The sequence below is a fragment of the Empidonax traillii genome, unplaced genomic scaffold (genome assembly GCF_003031625.1).
Source record: "Empidonax traillii isolate 1590-97213 ecotype Southwest subspecies unplaced genomic scaffold, ASM303162v1 scaffold399:size634673, whole genome shotgun sequence".
In the NCBI taxonomy this organism is placed as follows: Eukaryota; Metazoa; Chordata; class Aves; order Passeriformes; family Tyrannidae; genus Empidonax; species Empidonax traillii.
Genome location: NW_020955592.1, coordinates 270619 through 295133, shown reverse-complemented (window position 1 = coordinate 295133; position 24515 = coordinate 270619). Strand labels below are relative to the sequence as shown.

Genomic DNA, 24515 nt, shown 5'->3' with positions numbered 1-24515 from the left:
TCCCCAAAATCTCCTTTCCTCCCCCGCCGGTGCTGGATCCACCCCCCGCTCCCCTCCGCCGGCGGGCGAGGGTGTGACCCGCGGGAACACCCACCCACCTAGGCGTCCATGGTGGGAGCTGTCCGCCGCGCCGAGCGGAGCCGAGCCGCGGGCACCCCGCCTACCGCGGCCGCTGCAGCCCCCTCTCGCCGCCCAGCCGTGCTCCCGGAGCTTCCTCCGCGTACTTTTTTTTCCTCTTTTTTTTTTTTTTTTTAAATTTTCCCTGGGTGGCGGTGCGGACTCCCGGATGGTTCGCTGCCAGTAGCCGGGGGCCGCGCCTCCTCCCCCCGCCGCGCCACCATGTCGTAGGGGAGGTGAGTGCAGCGCGGAGCCTTGCGCGGGGCGAGGAGCGGCGCGGGGGGCAGCGGGGTGGGTGTCCGACGCACCGTCCGGCGTATCCAGGTCACGGCCAGTCCCGTCCCCATCCGTGAAAACTTCGCGGGAAGGACACGTCCATTGCTCGGCAGCGCCCGCGGGGAAGCGCGGCGGCGGCGGCTGCCCCTTCCGCGGGTCTCGCCGCGGGCGCTGGGAGCTGCCGCCTCGGCCCGTGAGTGCGGGTCGATATTTGGCAGAATAGGAGAAACGAGAGGGGCACGTGACACCCCCAAATCCTGGGGATGTCGGGCGCTTTCGCCGTGACTCTGGGGTACAAACCCCGCAGAGCACGCGGGTCCCTGCGGGCGCGCACGGGCGGTTGCGGGAGAAGGTGCGCGGTGCCCGGCGCTGGCGGTGCCCGGCGCTGCCGCTGCCCGGCGGGCTCAGCCCCCCGCCCCGCTCCCGGCGGCACCGCTGTCACCCTGCGGGGTTGCGGAGCTGTCCCCGCCGGGCTGTGGGCGCACCTGGGTGCCGGGAGCGGGGCTCTGAGGGGCCGCTGACCGGGGGCTGGGGGCGGTATTTAGGGAGCGAGTTGGGAGCGCATCGCCTGAAAGTTTGCTCGGCGGCTTTTTTCTTTTTTTTTATGCTCGTCTGGGAAAAGGGTGTTCCTGCAGCCGGGGATGCGGGCGCCGGGGGGGACACCGGGGAGTGGGAGGTGACAGCACCCTGGAGGCAAGGGTCGTCCCGGCGGCGACTCCTCTGGCCGGCCCTGGGCGGGGGGAGGCAGCGGGCGGGGGCGCCCGGCGGGATGCGCGGCTGCCGCGGAGCGGAGCCAGCCCGGCAGGGAGCGGAGGACGAGTCCTTGAACCCTCCCGCGCTCCGCCGCCGTCGCTCCGCTCCTTTTTTTTTTTTTTCCTCCCTAGTTATTTTTTTGTTGTTGTTGTAGTTGTTAAATCACCGCTGCACAGGCACGGTGCGTATTCATGCGCCCGCTGACAGGCGGAAACCCCGGGCGGGCGGAGAAGGCGATGCCCGGCCCTGCCGCCGGCGCGGCGCGGGCACCGGGCGGGGGCGGCCGCGCCCCGCGCACCTCACCTGTCCGCGGGGGACCCCCCGGGACGCCGCCCCGCCACCCCACCCGCGGGAGTCCGGCGGCGGCGGGCGGGGGGACCCCGGTGCGTGGCGGGGCGCGGGGGCTGCGCGGCCCCTGCGGCTTTAAGGAGATGCGTTTCCCAGCCTGTGTCGCAGCAACTTTGTATCAGTCATGTCGCCCGGCGGGTGAGTGACGGCGCGGCCCGGCCAATGGCGCGGCGGGACGGGCCCGGCCGCGCGCCGCTCCGCGCCCCGCCCGCCAATCGGGGCGGGCGGCGGGCGGGACGTAAACTTGAACTTTATGTGGGCATGTGACATGTTTTTAAAGGACTTGGCACCTTTTCCCGTCCCCTCCCGGGTGCCGCTCCGTGTCACCGGGCGGCGCGGCGCGCCTCGGCCGGGCGGGCAGGCGGCGGAGGCCGGGGTGGGGGGGAAGTTGCGCCGCCCGCCCTGCCGCTCGGCTCCGCGCCGCCCTCCGCTCCGCTCGGCTCCGCGCCCCGCGGGAGTGCGGGGGACGCGCCCCGCCGCAACAGGTACCCGGGGGCGGGGGGCGCCGCGACCCGCAGCGGGAAGGTGGGGCTGGCGGGGTTTGGCCCGAGGCGCTTGGCAGCGGGAACCCCCGCTTTGGAGGTTGGGGCGAGCGGCGTTTGCACGGGGCGAAAAAAGCGCTCTTCTGCGTCGCTCCCGGGTCGGGCGGCGAGGAGGGAGCGCAGGAGGGGCGGGTTCGGCAGAGAGCGGGTTTGGGCTCTTGGATCCCGCCCCCGCCGCGGACTCCTGGGATGGAGGGAGGGAGTGGGCTCCCCCACGCGTGACAGCCCGGATTGCACCTGCGGGGAAAGCAGACAGTAGCGGGCGTGGTGGTGGTGCTAAGAGGTGCAAAGCGGTGCCCGCTGCCCGGGAGCTGCGGTGATGCTCCACATAGCGTAGGTAAAAATAGGGAAATAAGCGTGCGCGCTGCCTGCGTGGGTGTTTACACGCGTGTGTGTGTGCGGGGACCCGCGCCCGGCACCACTCAGGGTCCGTGGGCGGCGGTGCTGGGGCTGCTGGTGCCGCCAGCCGCGCTCCGCTGCCCTGGAGAAAGCGGGGAAAACCCCAGCCCGGCGATGAAACTCTGGTCCCCTGGGCAGTTTTCTGTCAGCGAGGTGGCTTGCAGACGGTGAAACTTAGAGAAAATTTCGTTTACAAACACCGAGAAATAAGAAGTGGGTGGCCGCTTGCACCATCAGTTTATTTTTTTTTGAAACTGGGTTTACTTCAGATTTTCCGGTATCTAGGTGACCTTTTGGTTGCAGGGATACCAGGTACCATTTGATTTTTATTTGGCTGTTGCTGCGAGACTGGTTTCATGCCTGATTGATCGGAGACCCGTGCTGCGGAGGTCTGTGTTTGTTGATATGTTTGGGGTGAAATACATAACTCAAAGTGTCTAAGTACTTCTTGGGGGGGGGAGTCTGGGGAACCTCCTATGCTCATAATACATCTTCCTCTGGAAAATACCAGATATAGATGGTCTTGGTTCTGATATGTGATACAACTGAGCTTTCGTTGTGGTCTGTGGATGCTTTAGCTCACCTATCAAATTTGTTTAGTGAAAGTTAGTAAAAAGGCATGTCTGTGTAGTAGGTGAAGTGTGGATACCGTGGATAAATGTGCTAGTCAAGTTGTAATAAGTTCTACTTAAAAGAACAAAACCAAACCCTAATGCCAACAGCAATCCATGAGATGATTAATTCGGTTCTGGTATCCACTGAGGCGCTTGGAGGTAACAGAAACCAGCACTCCCAAAAAAATCTGTTTGCTGCTGCATTTATGTCTGTCATTTAAAGCAGAACTTGTATCAGGCCACAGATAATCTCTGCTGGTTTTTGGTCCTCTCATCTATATTTACCAGCTTCTGGAAATGCAGGATCAGGGCATTTTCCGATTTTTTTTCCTTTGTGTGACCCAAATTTTTATTCACTGAAGTTTTAAAGTATGCTCACCTATTGATTATGTATGAAGTTTGAACTTTACTACTGTGGGAGATATTGGTACAAAGCTCAAGTACTAGTGTAATGTTAGGCCTATAACTGAGAGTTCTTGGTACACAGTGGTTCTGCTGGTGTTTCTGAGGGTTAAAATTCACTTACATCCTAATTTTAAGCCTTAACTAAGTTTCCTGGTTTTCAGAAATGCGGGCCACTCACAGCTGCGATTGATTTCTCTAGGAATTAGACTTCATCAGGACTTAAATCAGGGGTAGGCAATTGTTTGGGAGTGAGTTTATATGAAATTAGGCACTTTTGTCTGAAAATTTTAGACTATAGGAATGTGATTTAATACACACTATGATGTGAGAGACACGATTCTATGTTCTAATTAAATTTGTGCTTGAGGGGAATGTAAGGCATAGGGCTATAGTTCTAACTAAGTAAGGGCAAAGAAGTATTCAAGTAATTCATTTTCAGGTTCTTTGTTTTTATAATTTTGCTTAAAATAGTGTTGTTAAGTAGTTGTTCAGTAAAGAGATTAAACACTAAATTAAATATTGAATACATTCTGAAAAGAAAAAATATTTACATAATACTGATATTGTAACTGCTGGCACTTGATTTTCTACAGTTCTAATGATACTGTGAGCCAAGTCCTTAAAAAATTAAAAATTGTTGTTACTTTTATATGCTTTTCAGATTATTGGAGACTAGGTCATGCATTTTGCTCCCTGCCTTGAAAGAGTCGTGTGCGGGATGGGAGGTATTTTTTTAGGGTCCATTTTAGAACAAGGTTTGGTTTTCTTTATTTATTTCTCTTACTGGCTGCCATGGAGGTTTGCAGAATTTGCAGAATTATGAATCCATTTAATAGCCATGCATCCCTGCCTAATCTGATCCCCTTCCTCTGTGGCAGAAATGTTTCCTATTCAACTTCTGCCCTACTTCTCTCCCTGCTCCTTCATGTCTCCTTGGGTGGTTTTATAAGAAATTTGTATAGCTGTGAAGGGACAAGTCAACTCCCAGCCCCTCAGAACTGCTGCTTCCTTCTAAAGCATCCTGTGTTACACTGGATGATGAAGATGATGAAGAGAAACCCCCTTAGCACACTAGTCTTCCTTGCTTTGATGTCCCTGTAGCATGGCAGTGGAAGGTACTTGGAGGAGCAGAGCTGTGATGAGGAATTGCCACATGGTTTTACATCCTGCCTACCACCGCCATGTTCTCCTTTCAGGACCTCTGTGGATCCCCTCTTTCCTTGCTTCTCCCTTCTGTTTTTTCCCCCCAGGTCTCTGTATGAGGGACAGCCCATAATGCTGCTGGCACTGGCCATGGGGCTGTGGCCAGTGAGAGTGGGCGGTTGTTGTGCTGACCTTGCTGAGCTGTTCCTTTTGGGGCAGGGCTGGGAGCAATAATTTGGGTGTTTCCTAACTGCTGAGCGGTTTTCTCTCTGAACCCATGGGGCTGTCTCATCCATGAAACCTTTTCCCTTGGTTTGAGTGAAATCGGACAAATGATTGAGAGATGATGGATGGGGCAGGGAAATGGGACTGGCAGGCAGACAGAGAGGAGGATAGACAGAGAGAACGGATATGCCTTGTTTCCTTAGGAAATTAGGAAATTTCCTTAGGAAGTCACACTGTCCTGTCATTTATTGATTTTACTTTTTTGTGTATGTCTTTGCTAGTTATGGAGACAAAAGGATACCACAGCTACCCAGAAGGCTTAGATATGGAGAGACGGTGGGGTCAAGTTTCTCAGTCTGTGGAGTATTCTTCCATAGGTACTGGAGAGCAGACTGATGACAGTAACTATATGGAGATTGTGAACGTAAGCTGCGCCGCCGGCTCTTTTGCAAACAGCAGCACTCAAGGAAACAACAAAGAAAAACCTGAGCTACTCTCCTGCCTGCAGCAAGACAGCAGTCAGCCTGGTCTTCTCCCCTCTGACATCAAGACTGAAACGGAGTCAAAGGAGCTGTCAGCAACGGTGGCCGAATCCATGGGTTTATATATGGATTCGATAAGAGATGCCGAGTACCACTATGATCAGCAGAACCAGGGGAGCCCGGGAAAGATCTACCAGAATGTGGAGCAGCTGGTGAAGCTCTACAAGGAGAACGGCCATTGCTCCTCTCCCCTCCACAGTGCCAGCAGGCCCTTGAGGTCTTTGATGTCGGACTCCGGGAGCGCTGTGAACGGTGGTGCCATGCACGTGATTGTCAAAAGCCCTATCATGTGTCAAGAGAAGAGCCCTTCAGGCTGCAGCCCTCAGAACATGGCCTCCTCGGTGTGTAGTCCTGCAGGGGTGAACTCCGTGTCCTCAACTACTGCAAACTTTGGGAACTTTGCCATGCACAGCCCCATTGGCCAGGGAACCCCTCTGTCGCGCTCGCCGAATGTTGAAAACCGGGGGTCTATGTTGCACAGTCCTGCACACGTCAGCAATGTGGGGTCTCCGCTTTCCAGCCCTATAAGTAGCATGAAGTCACCGATTTCTAGTCCTCCCAGTCACTGCAGCGTGAAATCTCCCGTCTCGAGTCCCAATAATATCACTATGCGGTCTTCTGTGTCCAGTCCTGCGAACCTGAACTCCAGGAGCTCCATTGCCAGCCCTTCCAATGCCAATAATAGGTCCACTCGTTCTAGTCCAGCGGTTAGCACTGTGGGATCATCCATCTGTAGCCCTGTAAACAACTCCATAGGATTCCCAGCTTCCGGCACGCCAGTGGGACCTAGCAGAAGCCAAGATACCGTTCCTAGTCCAGAAACAAAAGACAAGGGTGCTCAAGAACTCACGTTTCCTAAGATGGAGGAAATGGAGAACGCCATCTCCAACAACAATCAGATGAACCTTGTTCAGTTCATAAAACCTGAGCCAGACGGGTCGTTCGGCAGCGCCTGCATTGGTGACAGCAGCAGCAAAATAAACTCAGATTCCCCCTTTTCAGTACCAGTGAAGCAAGAGTCAGCCAAACATCCTTGTTCTGGTGCCTCTTTTAAAGGGAATCAAACAGTAAATCCTTTCCCCTTTACAGATGGCTCATATTTTTCTTTTATGGACGACAAAGACTATTACTCTCTTTCTGGGATTTTAGGACCACCCGTTTCTTCATTTGACGGAAATTGTGAAGGTAGCGGTTTTCCAAATCCGGGCCTACGTGTGGGGATTAAGCAGGAGCCTGATGATGGCAGCTATTACCAAGAAAACAGTATACCATCCTCTGCCATTGTGGGTGTAAATTCGGGTGGACAGTCATTTCACTACAGGATCGGTGCCCAAGGCACGATATCCTTGTCGCGGCCGGTTGCTCGAGAGCAGACATTTCAGCACTTGAGCTCGTTCCCTGCCGTCAGCACCCTCGTGGAGACCTGGAAGTCGCATTCAGAGTTGGCATCCAGAAGAAGTGATGGGTATCCAGTTCTAGAATACATTCCAGAAAACGTGTCCAGGTGAGTCGGCAAATTACTTTTTTTTTTTCCTTCCCCCTTCCTTTTTTTTTGGTTTTTTTTTTTTTTTGCATCTTTTCCTCCATTAAACAATGCGTGAATTAAGATGGGGACCAGGGTGGTATTTCTCAAGCTGATGTGTAATTCTTGGTTTGAATTTCAATTATTATCATTAAATTTGCTTCTATCTTGCTGGTTTTTTACTGTACCTTTAATAAAAACAAAGTGCTGGCTTTAGTATTTAAGGAGAACATATTATATTCTATTGTTATTAGGTTTGAAGGTATAGCTTTAATATGTTTATAAGCTCTTACTACTACAAATGTTGTTTTTCCCATAATGAGAGCTTAGTAAAATTGCTCTCTTGTGTCCTATAATAGTTATTCTTCCTTAGCTAGTGCTTGAAAGTGTTGTACCTCAGATGAAACGTTGAGATGAGGATAAAAAAATAATAGTACCAGGAGTCTGTTTTTCTAAAGAAGTATGATTTTATGTTTCCACCAGACTTTAACTGGTTAAGTTTAAAAAACTAAACGTTTCAAGCCTGTGGCAACATATTATTTCTGTATTTTAACTGTAGGAACATTTGGTTTGTATATATAGAAAAATGACTCCAGAAGGAGGAGGGCTGTTAAAACTTGATGCATTTGAAAGGGAGAAATGGATAAACTAATCTCCTCACTTTTGATGGAAGAGAAATATGCGAGTGCTGTTTGATTTTGGGTTTCTTGGCTGATTCCTGGAAGCACATGCTTCTTCAGTAAGCAGGTGTCCGTGTATCTCGTAAGGGAGGCTTACTTTCATAAACCCTGTAGTTTCATAGTCAATATTACAAGTTATTAGGCCCTCTGACAGCCTGACATAGTTGGAAAAGTTATATGGTCTCTTTGTGTATCCAACAGGGTCCCAAAGGTTTTTGCTAAAGCCCCAGTAGCCGGTAACAGAGTTGCATTTACCTTTCTCAAGTATTTTTTTCTCCTCATGAGATGTGCAGGTGCCCTCAGTGAATGAGGCATCTGCCCTGTTCTTGGAGTGGAGTGAAGAGGGATGCGTGGGGCTTTCCATTTTTGTATGATACTAAATATTTCTGAAAATACAATGTCACAATGAAAAACATAATACCTAAAATAATGGTGCTTTTGAGGAGTAAAAACAGCCACTGAGGAAAGAAAAGACTTTAAATGCTTTATCCTCAGGTCTATCCAGCACTTCTAGAATCTCCTGATCATTTTGCAAGCCATACCTCACTTTTTCTTTGGCCATTTCCAGTATGGTCTCTAAAAATGCACTTTTTAATATATCTTTCTGAAGTTGAAAGGGCTGTATCCCGCCATCACGCTGAACTTTGCATGTAGCTGGATATTTGTTAGTCTTGGCTTAAATGTACTTTCTTGGATCAAGGAAGATGGGGCTATTGTTTTCTAGTTGCTTTACCTGATGAAATTTTCATAAATTGCATTATTTCTATAGTGAGAAAAGTTCACCAGAATGATGGAAGGCCTGGAAAGGAAGACCCAATATTTTACTGCCTTTGTGGTTGAGCATTGTTGCTTAGACAAGTAGCTCTTGCCAGCTGTGAGAGCTCATGCGTGACTAAATGCTTGCACTGAGTCAAGGTTGTCACCCACTGCAGGGGCAGGCACAGGGAGATGCAGGTAGGAGCAGGGTTGTCACCAATAGCTGTGTTTTGAGTGACAGTTTCTCATAAGGCTGTTAAAGGAGTCTTTTGATCTGACATTAGTCCAGGTAGCTCTAGACCAGTAAATGGATAATCTGCGTCATCAGACCTGGTGATGACACAGGCTCAATACGATACACTTTCTTGTCTTTGTTCTCTAAGCTGGTATCTGTAGGATATGCAGGTGAATGTAGCTGTTACTTTGCAAGATTGAAATCCTGAAATTCTTAGTGCTCAGAGCTGTTACATGTGGAATTCTGTTTAGGTGATGGAGATCTTTGGGGTTGCGACACTTCAGGCGTCCTGATCTGTACTTCAGATTAGGACATGTGTCATCCTTTCAAATCTCTTAACTCAAACCCCATTATTTAAGTAAATGTTGTTCTTAATCTGCTTGGCAGTGGCTTTATGCCAACAGTTGCAGCTGGTCACCTGTGCAAAACCCTTAAAATTTTCAAGGTAAATTGATGTAGAGGTTGTTTTAGTAGTGCAGATTTGAATGGGGAGGTGCCTGCTCAAGTATTTGACTGCTAATGAGACAAGCCATAAAGAATCAAGAGAAGATGTCACACATGTAAAAGCTTGCTCTTGCTATTGAACCTCAAACTGATCTTTACTTTTCATTTCTGTGCTGTGTTCCAGCTAAAACAGAGGAAATCATGCTCAAGTTAGTTGATGCTCTGAAGTGTTGTATTAAAAAACACACAGTTTAAAACCATGTCAGACCCAGCGTCCCAAGATGGGTTTCAGCTGTCCCATGTCCACATGGTATTGGGATTCCAAAGTATCTCTTCATGTGTCGGAACAGCAGTATCACATGCCAACATCCAAATCAGATCCTTATTACTTCCAGTAAGGTTTTTTTTCTTATGTGTCAACCATATCAGGCATCATACATTTTGCAGACTTCTATAGCATATGATTAACCCTTTGAAGTCTGCAATACTTTAAGGTTTCTTATATAGCTTTTTTCAGGTATACTTACCTTTCAGTATAAATTGCTGTAAGCAAAGATTGGGTGAAGGGAAAAAGTAGGCTACATGGTTCTCTAAAGCCAATATATGACCATCATGGAATACATCTTGTTATAGCAGCATTATTTTCTAAACCTTGATGTCATACCCTTTCTGGACTGCTTCAGACTTCCACTTTATGTGGTGAAAAGAAGTGAGTGACCAAATGAAGACATGTTTTCTTGTTGAGAATGACTCTTTAGAATACTACTGTAAAAAAAAATTTTTTTCCTATGAGAATATCACCTTTCTTCAACCAGTTATATTTACTAGTAGTGTCTAATAACCATAGCTGAGGCATTTAAAATGCCTTGCTGCCTTGTTGACTGTGCCAAGCACCCACTGTCAACTAGAACATTTATCTTTTTCTCCTTAAGTTACTTCTATTAGATGTACACAATTACGGTTCTTTTAAAGTTAGTTGGTAGTAACTTTGCTTTATAACATTGCAACTTGCAATGTTTGGGGAGTGAGAGCCTCTTAAGCAAAACTAAGTTCCCTTACTCCCTTTTAAATTCTTTTTTTTTCTGCTAATACACATGCAGAATATGTCTTTGTTTTTGAAAGATTTTTGCATGTTTAATTTTTAATAAAGGGTGAATCATACTTGTCTGTCTGTGTGTATAGATTTCCCCTCTCCATGAAAGATGCTTCTAAGAAATAATGGTTTCCAAAGTAAATAATAGCAAAGAGGGCTTGAAAAAGAAGGTGTGCCCAATTCTGTGATGCTACTGATGAAAATCGTACACAAAGAATCCAGATAAGATTTCATTTTAAGGTGATTAGTGCTCATCTGAATCAGGGTACTAGCCTAAACCTCTTGATTGTGCCAATGTGATTTTCAATATGGCCTAGGAAAATGTCATGGCTGCCTAGAACAACAGTAAAATTTTAGGAGGATGACCTTTCTGCTGCATTAGCTCTTACCTAAAGCTTCTTCTGCAAATGTGCCTTTTCCCTCTAATTTCTGTACTAACTCATGTATGTACAAGATACATACTCGCTTTTCTTAGTGGTTGTGGTGGAAACAGAGAGCTGATACTCCTACTTTCATTTCTTCCTGGCAATTCCACTGGTGTAATCCAGTGTGGGAAGAATTCACAAAGTTTGATATGTTGTTATTCAGAAAGTTTAGTGTTTTAACATAAATTGGATATGTTTATCTATAATTGTGTTTCAGTTGTTGTCATTCAAACAAGGAGATTTAGAATCTAATTTATGTCTGTTAAAAGGAGTTGAAAGACTTACTTCTTGGGGTTTATGGTGAATTTTTCGATCAAACATTGACAACATCTGTCAGTTCCTGAGCCATTCATGTGAATCAGTATTTTTTTCATAGACCCTGCCTGAAACAGCTCCCAAAAAACCCCACCCTATCCAACCCAAAATCAAAAAGCAACCCAACAGCATGATCTTCTCTTACCTGTCCCCTTTATTGACTTGAATAATTGATTCTGGTTAAAATCGGATTTCAGGCTATTGCGAGTATTTTTGTAAATAAACTTTTATGTTAAATATTATCTAGAATAGTCACTTATCAGAATTATACCTGCCAGGAAGATAAAGGTCTGGTAAATATTATTTTTAGAATTTATTAATGACCTTGACCTCTGTTTGTTTGCTGACGGACTTTATGAGAAAAGGACTGTGCTGTTAAAATACTCTCCATGCTTGGCAGGACAATTTTCCCCTGTAGCTTCCCTCAATTTTACTGTGCAAACTTTTTTCACAAATGATTCTTTAATATTATAGACCATAACCTTAAATCTATATTTTTCCTTAATTTCAACTTGGTTTTGTAGGTTCTTGTATAATATTGTGTGATTTTTTTTTTTATTTTTTATTTTTTTTTTTTTTTTTTTTTTTTTTTTTTTTTTTTTTTTTTTTTTTTTTTTTTTTTTTTTTTTTTTTTTTTTTTTTTTTTTTTTTTTTTTTTTTTTTTTTTTTTTTTTTTTTTAAGTTTTGGGTATAATCGTGACCTAACAGAGACCTTTGCATATTCTTTATTTCTCGCTGAAGAAGTCTGTATTAATATGTCAGGCCCGGAGGTTTAAAGCTTCTCCTTAGCATACCAGCGTGCATTGAACAGCCTCATACTTTCTACAGCTTTCTTTGTTGTTATTTTGGTGAAGGTGCTGGGGTTTTGGATTGCTTTTTATTGAGGAGTTCAAAGTCTGTGTGAAGTATTTTCTCATAAAATGTGACTGCTAATGATGCCTTATTTTCCCTTAAAATCATACACATTGATTGACTCCTGTGCTGTGACAGGGAGAAATCCACAACCGGAAAATTGTGTTCCGTAAATGAGCGGATCTTCCAAATCTGGGGAAATAAGAGCTCTGTTGTCAATCCGTGTGCCAGTATCAAGGGCTTGGTTGTTTCTTTTTGTGTGGGGCTGAATAATGTTATGTATTACCAAAACATTTCTATTGCTGGTTGATATCGTAAAACTTTGCAGTAGTCGGCTGTTGTAAATCAGTTTGCCATAGTTCATTCTGATAGTAGCTAATAGTTGTTGGCTGGTTTTTATCTCACTTTTGGTAGCATGGAATCTCACTGTGCTGCCTTCTTTCGATGGTGTTCTGAAAAAGGGGAAGGTGGGCTCACCATCATGCAGAGACTTTGGCAAACGGAAGAAATTTTGATTATCCAATTTCCGACAGTGTATAGGGTCAGCCCATTTTTATGAGAACTGGAAGACACATCAACATGTACTGTATAAAAACATGCCCATCCTATTTTATGGGTTGTGTGCTGCAGTTAGGCAGGTAAGCGTGCACAGGGGTTGCTGCAGCAGATTCAGTACTCGTGCAGTACTTGTGTTGTCTGCAGAGGGAGTAAATTGTTAAACTGTGGTTCAATAACCTGTCCTTACTCAACCAGCACTTAACATTAATGGAACTACAACCTGCTGTGAAGTGCTGTGCCCACATGAATCAGGTTTCTGGATACTTATTGGTGCTTTGCTGATCTCAGGCTTGAGTAGTGGTTGCTGTTGGGTGTCATTTGTAGCTGAACAGTACATTGTTTGCAGTGGTGAAATACTGTCTGCTCTCACTCTGGTTTTGCCCTTTGGTTAGGTGTGTTGTATGTGAGAGCCAGATCTGGCTCCTGATCCAGTTCATTCTGGACCTCTGAAAACCAGCAAGACAGTGAAATTTGTTGAGCACTGTGATGTGATCTGGATACCAGAACAAACTGAAGGGATGGAAAGGGAAGGGGGCCTGTGAAATATCCTAATGCACCTTTCTGCTAATAGATGTGTTGTCAAGCCATAATCTCAACACTTGTATTTTCAGGGTATAGTTTTAAAAAGCAGTTTCTCTTTTTTAGCTGTGTGTGTTGAATCTTTGAACAGAGTTGTAGGAGCTGGAATTAATAATGGACTTAGTTGACCAAAACATGTTGGAAAACAGTGGAATGTTGTGATTTCAGATTTAAGATCTTGAAAGTCAGAAAATAGCCCAATTTAGGATTTGTAGAGAACCATAACTTGTTCTCTGGAAAATGTGTCCTAAAATATGGCTGTATAAGAGTGATAAAAATGGTCCAATGAGGAAACTAAAAAGAGTGTGTGAAAAACAGGTATTAAATCCATCTAAGTTTAGTACTTTTATCGGCTTTCACATGCAGCTGGTTGCTACACAGTTCTTGGTGCTCAGCATATGAATTACTTTACTTCAGTTGCAGTTCCCTCTGAGTGAGAGATCTGTGGAGGGGAAAAAAAAAAACCCACAACCAATATTTCCATCGTGTGCAATTGACCAAGTTCTCACAGCATTATTGGGCACGTTTGAATGCACCCTAAATAGACCATGGCATGATTTGACTGCTCGCTGACCTACTAGTGTAAACTTCAGGGGAAGGTCAGTGTCTGGTGGGTCCTCCAAAAGCCCTCTCCTGCTGGAGCCACCTTGGTTTGGTTGCTGCAGGAGACAGGCTGACCTTGGAGAAAGGCATGTTTTCACTTTACGCTGCAGGGAAAGGGATCGCAGGTCAGGAAGTCCCTGTTTATGGATGCCAGCAGTTCCCAGTGTAGCCTGCTTCAGTACCACTACTGACAAAAGGAGCAGCAGCATCTCCCTCCCTCTCTCCTTCTGAGTGGGAGGAGGGACTGCCTTCTCAGACTTGGAAGCAGGGTGTGTGCACATCCTTAGTAATATGTGTCTTTCTCTTCAGGAACCCCAGAATTTCAGAAAGCCTTGAGAGTTTATGTATTTTCCAGACAAAGTTTTCAGATAAATTGTCTCTTTAGGTGGGAAGCTCTGTGACCTTGTTTGGGGTTGTTTTATTTGTTTTTGTTGTTTTGTTTTGTTTTCCAACTGAGCCTTATTAATGTGGTTTACCAGAGCTTTGCAATGTGTTTTCTGAAAGGCAGTGATCTGAGGGTTTCTCTTTCTCTGGTTTGCTGAAATCAATGCTGAAGGATTTAAACAACAAAAAACACCCCCACTCTCCCACATCCCCCAGAACCCTTCCCCAAAGCAAACAAACAAACAAAAGTGCAGAAAACCAAACCTGTGGTGTTCATTCGGGATTCTTAAAAGCATAGGTTAACACTGGTTGTACCTATTCAGTATGTGAACAAGTATTTTTGCAAGACACTATTTCTTTACTGAGTTATATTATAGGAGACGTTCCCACATTGCTGGGTGGTCACAAGAAAATGAAGTAGAATTTTATTTCTTTATCATAAACAGTGAATTAAGCTCCTGCAATTACATTAGAATGTGTTCTTAGCTGGTTGCTAAATTAAATTTTGCTAAATCTGTGGTCTCTAAGCTGTGTATTGGCTTCCTGAACAAATTGATAGCTTTCATGTTTGGAGGTGGGGTAACTTAGGCTTAACATGGTATTTTTTGAAGAAGAAAAAAAAAGGTAAACTTTGGTTAGAACATTGGAGCAGAAACAGAATCTAGTATTTGTGGATAATAATGTAAAATGGCTTATAGGAATTGGTACGCTCCCCTAAGATGCATGAGTACGCTGCTGATTGTGGTTAGTGATAATAATAGATCAAAGAGTTACAGCCCCGAGGTTAAAAAGCAAATTTCAGACTAATTGCTGAATGTTTCTGACAATTTTTGTATCACTTGACTTGTTTCCATTCTCTCTTCTGAACAATACTTTCTCCTTGCATCTGGAGGTGAAATAACTTTTTGAATGAGCTTTCAGGCTAAAATTTGGACTGAATACATGAGTCTTTTCTATTGCGCTTTTCATTCCACGTCTGCTTTCAAGAGGTGTTATCCCAACTTCCTAAAATGGCAGCTTTATAAACCAATTCCATAGCAGTTAGGTTTCTGGAAAAAAAGTATTAAAAAAACTTTTCCATCTTTAACAGTGTTTTCTGAATCTTTTGGATTTGTGAGAATATCTTAATTCCATTTTTGTGTATGTGTGTTTGACCATGTCAGATGCGTGTTCAGTTTTAAGTCTACAAAACAAGCATGTATTTTAGAGGTTTCTTTTGTGCAGTGTAATCCATCTGTGGTCTTTTAATCACAGGTCAGAACTGGGAAATAAGTGTCTGTGTTTGTCCTGACCAGGATTTAGCCTGTCCCAGCTGCTGAAATATAGGGTCTTGCTGACTTTTTTGGCAATGGTTTTCTTATTACTGTGTTGTGCTGACATCATGCAGTCCTGTGAATCCTGTTGCTACAGTACTTAATTTCTTTTGGTCTCTTCTTCTGTGCCTGCCTCAAAGGGTCAGGATGGTGCAGGAAAGCTGTCTCGGTCTTGGCCTGGGAGTCCCCCAAGGAGATTGGAGCAGTTACTAAGCAAAGCAGCGCTCTGCTTAGTAATTTTTTTCATCGTGCTTTGCTTCTTGATGGCGGATTCAGACCATGGAGGGAAAGTGGGCTGAGAAGTTTGGCTGGCATGGGAAGGGCCCGTGGTCCTGCCATGCCCCTCCATCCCCACCTGCTTGCGCAAGGCGGCCGAGTCCGTGTACCCGTGTGAATGCGTCACCTGGCGTGTCCTTACCCAGAGCTGTGTTCTCTGAGCCCTTTGGAAACCTGGTTTCACAACCATCGAGACTCGGTTTACTCTGGCAGTGTCTCACCTTGAAAAAATCAATTGTGTTTGTATCTTTAGCTCTCCGGTAGAGAATGGGGAAGGGACTCTTTTGTAGTATCATGGAATGGTTTGGGTTGGAAGGGACAAAAAAGATCACCTAGTTCCAACCCCCCTGCCAGAGACCTTCCACTAGACCAGGTGGCTGCAAGCCCTGTCCAACCTGGCCTTGAACACTTCCACAGGTGTGGCATCCACAGCTGCTCTGGACAACCTGTTTGAGTTCCTCACCACCCTCACAATAAAGAATTTTTCCCTAATATCTAATCTAAATCTATCCTCCTTCTGTTAAAGCCATCCCTCTCCCCCTTGTCCCCCCTTGTTCTATCACTGCATGCCTGCATAAAAAGTCCCTCTCCAGCCTTTGGTGGGTGGTTCACCACATTCTCCATTCAAATACAGCCTCTTGTCTGACAGGAGCAGTTCTGGAGGTAGGACCTGGTCTCCTAGTCAAGTTTCATCTAGGTCACTGCCCTCAAACTAGGAGCTGGAAAGGGATTGCTTCTGGAAGTGCCTTAAGGTTGGGGCATCATGGCATCAACCTTTCTTTTCCCTCAGGAGGCATGAGTTCAAATATGAGCTGCTCCGAAAGGTCGGAGATCTCACTTTTAGTGCTGCTGAAGACTTGTCTCTAGAAACCTGTCATGCACTTCAGCATTTTTGAAGACTGGAGTGCCAGGGACCTTGCAAATGAAGGTGGGTGGGAAATTTGCACAGTTTCCAGGCAGACTATCTGAGCTGTCAGCTTCATTATTTTAAACTAAATTAAATTTGTGCTAGAGAGTGCAGTATGTTAGAGCAGTTAGAGAGCTCTTCCTCTAATGGTAGCTTCGGAGATACTTCACTAGATATAACTGTGTTAACTTCCAAACTCATCTGGATAAATTAAATTAAACAACTAAAACCTTGCACAGGTGTGGGTCCTGGAACAGGGGAAAACTTCCTGGAAAAATTCAAGAGTCTCCTCTCTTGAAGACAATGTACTTTTATGTTTACTGTTTCTAAGGCTCAAGGTCCATTCTTTTTTATTGTTTGGTAGAAACTGAGCACGTGTCATCACTTCTGGACCACTGCAGGTGTTGCTTACCATAACTGGCAAGAAGTCTTGTCGCAGACTTGGGCACAGCCCTTTGTTATGGGTGTGTCCACGTCCTTACATTCGGGTCGTAAACCTGCTCTCTGAAGCTGTATATGGCAGTGGACTCTCTAAGCACCCTGAGCCCAGCAGGGAGAGAACAGGGTGCCCTGGACTGCTGTGAAGGTCCTTTTCCCCCAGTTCTTCAGAATTGCCCCCCAGCTAGTAGCCTTTTTGCTTGGATTTAGGGTACCTCGTGTTTTTGTTTTGTTAGGTTTTGAGCACTGAGGCTTTCTCAAGTTAATAATTAAAAACAAATATTGGCCAATGAATATTCCTTAAGGATAAGAAAAAGTTACTGAACGTGACTGGCTTGTCAAAATTCTGCACAGAACCTTCGTTGCAGACTACCCTGCTGGAAAATGCATCAAGTAAACCCACATTGCTGCAGAATTAGCTCTACAAACCCTGCACAGCTTTACCCTACTCTTCCTTCAGATACACAGTGGCAAAGCAGAATAATTCCAGGTCATACCATTAGGATTTTTAAATCCTTATTTTAATCTAAATCCGTGTAAATTAGCTGGAAGATGAACAAAGGGTGTGTGGGGGTTAAACGTGTCAGCTTCTGCTCAGTGCATGGAAGTAAATGTTGGAAGTGGTCCAGAGCTTTATGACTGCTGCCAACTAATGACATAAGATAATGTTGCAATGAAACAATGCACTTGATTTGCACTTGTTTCCCAACTAACCTTTCTGATTCTTGAGACTGCTTGAAATTTGTGTTTCTGGAGACTTGACAGTCAAAAGGAGATTAGACCTTGAAAATTTTGACTGATTAAATATGCAGTAATGACAGCTTCAAACTGCACATGCAGATAATTAGATAAGGAATGGTTACGCACTTCATATTAAACCCATTTGGTGAAAGAAGCAAGGAGGACGAGTGTTTTGGACGGACATGTTATCTTAAAAAGGGAAATAAGTCAGAGGAGCTAATGTATATAGAAATAGAAGTGAAAAGAGTTAGTTGCTGATTTACTTTTTTTTTTCCTAGGACTAAAACTGCATCCATTGTGGGTTTTTCCTAACATAAACACGAGTTAACTGCAGAAGGCTACTAATAGACTTAGTAGGGGTTTGTTAGCGTTTTGTAATTGGATGAGAAATGTGCTTTTGAAGCTAATCTTCGAGTTGCCACCTTCTTCTGTGCTGTGGTTCACATCACGGGGCAGCTGAGAAGTGAAAAACCAGATACTTCTGAGCCAGCAGGGAATGAAAAAAGTACTCCAGGAGCCACCCAAAGCACTCCAGCCTCTAATGGCTTCTGTCCATAGGACCCTGCTGGAGCTGACCTGAATCATAACTCTTGTGACACCTATAAATGGGTGGTGGATCCTCGGGACCTACCACTCCTCTTGATAGATCTCCTTCTATCACGCCCCTCTGTCCATAATGTAGGTGCTGCCTCTGTGCTAATTACATTTTCACCTGTTAGCTCAAGTATCTGTAATTGCAAAAAGATCCAGAGTTACCGGCAGAGGAAATTATTCCACAATAAAATCGGAGGCACCGTTTTCAGCAGATGTGTTTGTTCATAAGTTGCGTCCAGAATGAGCAAAGTACCTACTTAGTCATCCTTCACAGCACTCTAGAAATCCTAAAAACAGCTGAATTAAATCCTGGAAGTAGGAAGTGAAACTGAAGTGACAGATAGGCTGTATGCCTTTTTTGTTTTTTTTTTTTTCCATTAAGTGAATTTCACTTCTCTTCAGCTAGATATGGTTTGAGGATATTCTGATATTTATTACAATACTAATCTGTAAAGGCAAACAGAATTGTTTTGATTATGGGCAGCTGCCTTAAGTATTTACAAGCAGCTGTAACTTAGGCAAACTAATTTACCAACTTACAATTGAAATTTTGTGAAAAAAAAAAAACTGCTTTGTGGATCAATAATTTTTTGTAGAGTAAACCTATTGATTTGCAACTAATTGTATATTGTGGATGTCTGATAAATTAATTTTAATATGAGGCTGAGTTGACTAGGTGATGTATTTGTGGTTGTAAATGACTTACAGTCATTAAGTCTATTTATAAGATAACTATAGGAAAAAAAAGAGTTATAAACCTATCATATTTTCTAATGAATCAGCAGGATGCAGATTAGGTTTGAGCTCATACGAGGAACTTCATCTTTTTCTTATTTTCATACCCTCCATACTGTGATAAGATACTCCGTGTCCTCCGCTATTGTTCCATGTCCTTCTACCTGTATTAGCCCTTTCCATGATCTCAAGATGCTTCAGGTTCTGCTTGCTTCAGCACAAACACCTGATATTGTGCTTATTAAAAGAAAGTCTTACTAAGGTTATAACAAGGTCCATGAAACCGACTCTGTTGGTGCACAGAAGCCAGGTCCTCCATCTGCCAAGCTTCTGTTCAAAGCTGGAATGCTTCAAGGCATAAGGAGATGGCAGCTCCAGCCATGGGTTTGGGGGGATAGCAGTAGTGGGGGTCAGTAGGTGTTCCTGGGGACTTCAAAGTCTACACCAGTGCCTACAGTGTAGGTGTTTATAGTTCTTTCCAAATTTTGCCTGAGGTACCTGAGGCTTTGAGCTTGTGCTGTGTCTGACTCTGTAGGAAGAGTTGCTGCTGATTGGAATATATATTGGCTTTTTTCCATCATGTGGCGTACCCCAAACTCAAAGGTGATATTGATGTTGGCATGACTTAAATCAGTAATTTAATACTAGTGCACGCAATTTTCATGCTGAGAGAAAAAAATTATTCGAGACCAAGTAGGAATGAGCTTGGGATCAGGAATGCAGAGGAATAAGAAATATGATCTAATGGAAAAGAAGAGAAGGATTATAGGAGCAAGGAAAATAGCAGGCACAAGAGGATATAAACTTCAGCATAGTGCACTAGGTCCTAGGAAAACTTGTGTTTTTGTCTAACAAGACTAAAAATTAAGAATATTCAGCATCTCATCAGTTAGGTTTACAAGAAATAGCTTTGACTGATTTTTACAGATATATTTCATGGAATCAATTTGAAAGACAGCAGTAAATACAGAAATGTTTCCCATTTATTGATTTTGGTACAATCTAGCCTTTTTCTGATGTTTCACATGGGCAGATGAAAGTACTGTATATCTCATCAACATGAGAGTTGATGGTGAAATTTGTTAAATTATCCACTGTTCACAGAAAAGTAAAAATAATCTGTCATTTGTAGAAAACTTTGCATTAATATTGTAGCTTTTTTATTTTAATTAAATATACATTAAATCAAGCAATAGAGCAGAACTTTACTTTGTTTCCACTGCCTGCAGTGTCCAAAATACCCGTGCTGTTACAACTCCTGCAAATGTAAGGCAACTACATATCCAACTCTTAATTATATGTCTATATTACGTCAGGTCTGTAGATTAGGAAAGTGAGATGTCAAGAGTAAATTTAGGTTGGGGCTTCTCCGCCAAGTCCCCAGTGCTCCCACCAGTAGCTTAGTATGAATGAGTCTGTTTCTTTAAAGGCTTGAAGTAAATATTGAGTAAGGTTTCCTAGCAACATTTGTAAGGTTAAGTAAAAATCAGATTTACCAGGTATTGCTTCCAGAGTGCACTAGTCTTTCTATTTCAAAATTTATACTTCTGATACATTATCTGTAGTATGAAATACTGAACAGAATCTGGTAGGATTGCAAATAGATAATTTTTCAGAATCGTATGTCCAAGGGCAAGTCAGCTGAAATGTTGTTCCTACTTTGGGACGTGAATTTTCTTTTGCTGTGTATTCATACTGTACCTAAAGTAATGGGGACCAACCTCACTTGACTTATGCAAGTACTGGTTATACATATATGTGTGTATGTATGTGTTAAAAATACAAGAATAAAAGCCAGTAGGTATCTTGCACTGCTTAAGCCTGCTAAAAAAAAATCTTATTTATGATTGGTTTTCTCAAAGTTAACAAAGAAATTATAGGCAAGTCCAAACTGATGAGTCTGATGAGTCTGCAGAGGTTTTAGATACGATTGTAGAATCTCTCACAGAAATCTTAATTTTTCCTTAGCTTTGGTTTATAGTGACAGGAGAGAAGATTATCCTGAATACTTTCTACAGTGACATAAAAGTAGAGGTTTCGTGCTATTTTAGTCTGTTCAGTAAATTGCATGCAGGGCTCTCCACAGGTGCTTTGGGATGTGTGAGGGGGTTGTGTTTGCCTCTGGTATGCCTGTTCTGGGTAGGATAGTAAGGACAGAGAAGCATATAAGGCTGGAATTTAGGTTAGCCCAGGACAGACAAACAGGTAGATAGATAGATAGATAGCAGAGGGGAGCAAGGAATGGAAAAATTTGGTTGACTGCTTCCAGTCCTAAGTTTTTGAGTCTATAAATAGAGTCTATCAGAATATTTCTAGTTAGTTCTGGGGAAAGTCAGCTGCTGTGCTGGGGATTGGCTGTGATCCCAGAATGAGGAGGGGAAGGAAAAAAAAAAAAGTATGATAGGAGGCCTATTGAAAATCTACCAACTGACACCAGTGAAATTGAGAAATGGGAAGCTCGTGTATTTGGGCTTCAGTTTATTTTTCGGCAGCCTGTGTCAGTGCTGGATATTCTGCAGATACCTGCTCTCTCTGTAGGCTAGTGAGAGCCTCTAAGTTATCTAAGCCCAGGAGGCAGGTCCACATGCAACACCCCTGAGGGTTCAGAGTTCAGAAGCCAAGCTTGATATGAAGAATGAGCATGGAAGTATAAGGAAGCAGCATATTAGCCTCATTTCATGCTGCAGTAGCAAGCCTGAACAGCCTACCCTCTCTCTGCGTTAGGTGCATTATATAAAGGGAAACAAGAGAAGTGGAAACAAAAGCTGAATTTTGACCTAATAAAATTATCATGTAAACTGTGACTTTCTCAAATAAATAAAGTCTTACTGATAATGTAGCATGTAAGCTACTTGGAGTATATTATGATACCAGAAATAGACATTTAAGGGAGTGATGGTGAGCCTTGCAAACAGTTAAGATGCTTTCTAGGAAATGTAAATGATATACTTGAAAAATATTTGAGTTGAGATTCAAGCACAATGTACAGCTAGCACATAGACAGCTATTAAGTAAAAAAAATACAGTATTTTTAGAAGGTTCTTAACAGTAACAGATAACCTTCCAGCAAAACTTCTACCCTCATGCCCCTCCCCTTCCCCAGCCCTCTAATCACAGAAGGGTGATCCTTCATACTGTAAGTGGAAAAAGTAGCTTTGGTCAAATGAACAGCTTTATGCAGGTAAGCTGAAACAGAGTACTCAGAGGAGCATTTATTCACATGTCAGGGTTCATAGGAGCTGAAATTATCTGAGCAGTAAATGAGCTTTTCCAGCGCTGAACTAATCCCACAAAAGTCTGTGCTCACGTTGAGAATAAAAGCGTTCATGACAACGGTTTTGCTGTTCAGGCTTTACTGGCAACTCATTTTTTCCTTTGTCATTTTTAGAGGTGTTGTGAAAAGAGGGTATATTTTATGTTTATGGCAGGAGGAGAAGGGCTCGAGCAGTGTCAGTGTTTCCCAGAGGTGCGTGCTGTCTTTGATGTCCAGTCATGTCATGTGCCAGTAAAATGCTTTTTCACTGCCTCTAGATTTCCATAAACATTAGATAAAAAAGTCCCATCCATGTTTGTTTCATATTTTTTTTTATTTAATACCTTTTGTTCATCTTTGCATTTGTAATAAATCATGAAACTTTTCAAGCAATTTTAGCTCTGTTGCATCAGCTCTATTGCTTCAGTTTCTCTGTATTAGCTGGAATAAAATCTCACAGTAACTGACTTCCTCATCTCTCTTATTAAGCTTTTTTATTATTTAAATATTAATAACAGTAGAACGATTTTAGACATTCTTGAGTGATTTTAAATGGGTAAGTGTAGGTAAAATTTTCATCAGGCACCCAGAAAAAGGCAAGTATTTTGTTTTTGAGAAAATGATGTCACTGTTATTGGCAGCTCTTGAAGAAAATGGGATAGAACAGTAAGGAATGATGTATTTTTATCTCATTAGGATGTGGGGAAACAGCTCCTTAAAAAAAAAAATCCAAAAAATAAAGAACTTGTTACCATTTTGAATTAATAAGGAGGAAATTCTTTCAGGAGGTTGAAATCTGCCCTCATGGGAATCAATGACTGTTCCCACTAACTTTCCATAGGACTCGTATTTTGCTCAGCATTTCACCAGAGGATGGCTGTGGTAATTAAAACTCTAATTCGTTGTGACCATGTATTTAGCCTTGAAGAAATGGTGAGGAGCAGTTCATCAATGGAGGGAGGAAGGGAAAATCAACCTTTGTATAGCAAAGGTAGAATTAACTTGGAATAATGCACTAAATTTGAAAAACTAACAATATCAGCTATCTGTGTTGGAAAGGCTGAAGGAATATTTCTTCTTGCAATTCCGTTTGTCAAAATCTGAGAAATTGGAAACAGAAGATAAACAACTTACTGTATATCTTTTTCAGATAAAGTTCTGTCATATATTTGGAAACTTTATTGAAATATTGGTCTCATTAAAGGAAGCAGCTCAAAATTGATATTGACTATTCATTGTGCCACTTATTAATTTAGATTGTGCAAACCAATGTGATAAACTGATCTGGAATGAACTGGAATCATGTTCTAAAATGATGCTTGTAAATAGGTCTGATGACAGTGGATGTTTTGCCTCTTTCCAGAGCAGTTCATTTAAGATGTATGTCACATACCTAAAAAAAAGCACCCAAACGAGGCCCCAAGCTCCCCAAACAAACCAAATCAGCTCTGGATTTAATGGTGAATTATAATTCACATTTTCTGAAATAGCATCTGCTCGAAGTTTTAGAAGCAGACAGAATTGTGTCTTTAGAGGGAGGATTTGATCTCGCATCATTTAAAGTCCTGACAGCTTCTCCTGACACGTTGCTTGATGCATGGTCTGGCAGACAGGCTCCTGCATGGAGCTTTTTTGCTTGCAGCAGTGGCCCCATTAAAATCAGTGGGACTGGCCATATACAAAGGCTTTGCTTAAGCTGCTGCAGGTTAAAAGTTTCCAGTGTTTCTAACTTATATTAACTATTTTATATTATGCGCTTTTTCCCTGAGTTATTCTGGCACTTTGATTCTTGTCATGCACAGCATGCATCTTTTCACACTCCCAATCCCTGACTGTGATCGCTTGAATTCTTCATTATTTTGTGATTAATTGTAGAGATACAAACATTATCAAATCAAAATCCCCGTAAGGCCTCTTTTAAAGGATCAGCCTAGCTTTTTGATTGAGCTGCCCCACAAATTACTTATCTGGTGGCTGTGTGGTTTTTAACATCCTGCTAAATTTGGAACAAGTCCATGAAATACTTTCTGCAATATCTGGGGAATAGAAAAGCTTGATAAGTTATTTCGTCCATTGCTCAGGTCAAGCCTTTAAAGACATGGCAATGCTGTGTTGAATCCATTAAGTATGAACTGGTGGGTGCGCAGGATCACGATTTGTATTGTCAGGGTGTTCGGTGCAGATTTTCAGGTGCTAGAAGTTGAATTTTTGTCTTTCAGATAGGTGTAAACTCATAAACTGCAATTACAACTGTACAGGAGAAAATGTGATGCAGGTGAGAAATAGCAGGGCAAGGAAAGCACTTTGCATTAGCTCTTTTATGCATTGCTGCATGTGGTGGTTTTTTAAAACAGATTTTATCCTTTGGGATCTAATAAAAGCCTAGAGAGTTATTTGGTTTATAAACCTATGTGGTATATTATTTAGATATTCAGAAGGAAAAGGTCA

The 24515-nt window shown here is 43.3% G+C and overlaps 1 protein-coding gene across 4 annotated transcripts in view; it reads left to right on the top strand.

The window, feature by feature from the left end:
• The first annotated feature begins 247 nt into the window (after nucleotides 1-247).
• Nucleotides 248-24515, top strand: part of NR3C2 (nuclear receptor subfamily 3 group C member 2) — a 205124-nt gene continuing 180856 nt past the window's right edge. Inside the window, exons 1-2 of one of the 4 annotated variants that reach the window (XM_027893637.1) lie at nucleotides 248-353; nucleotides 5104-6868. In XM_027893637.1, the coding sequence (XP_027749438.1) occupies nucleotides 5106-6868 (1763 nt within the window). In that variant the 5' untranslated portion in view covers nucleotides 248-353; nucleotides 5104-5105. Of the gene's footprint in view, nucleotides 354-1945; nucleotides 1980-5090; nucleotides 6869-24515 lie in introns of those variants that run through there. The other 3 variants (XM_027893635.1, XM_027893636.1, XM_027893634.1) reach the window with 3 other exon arrangements.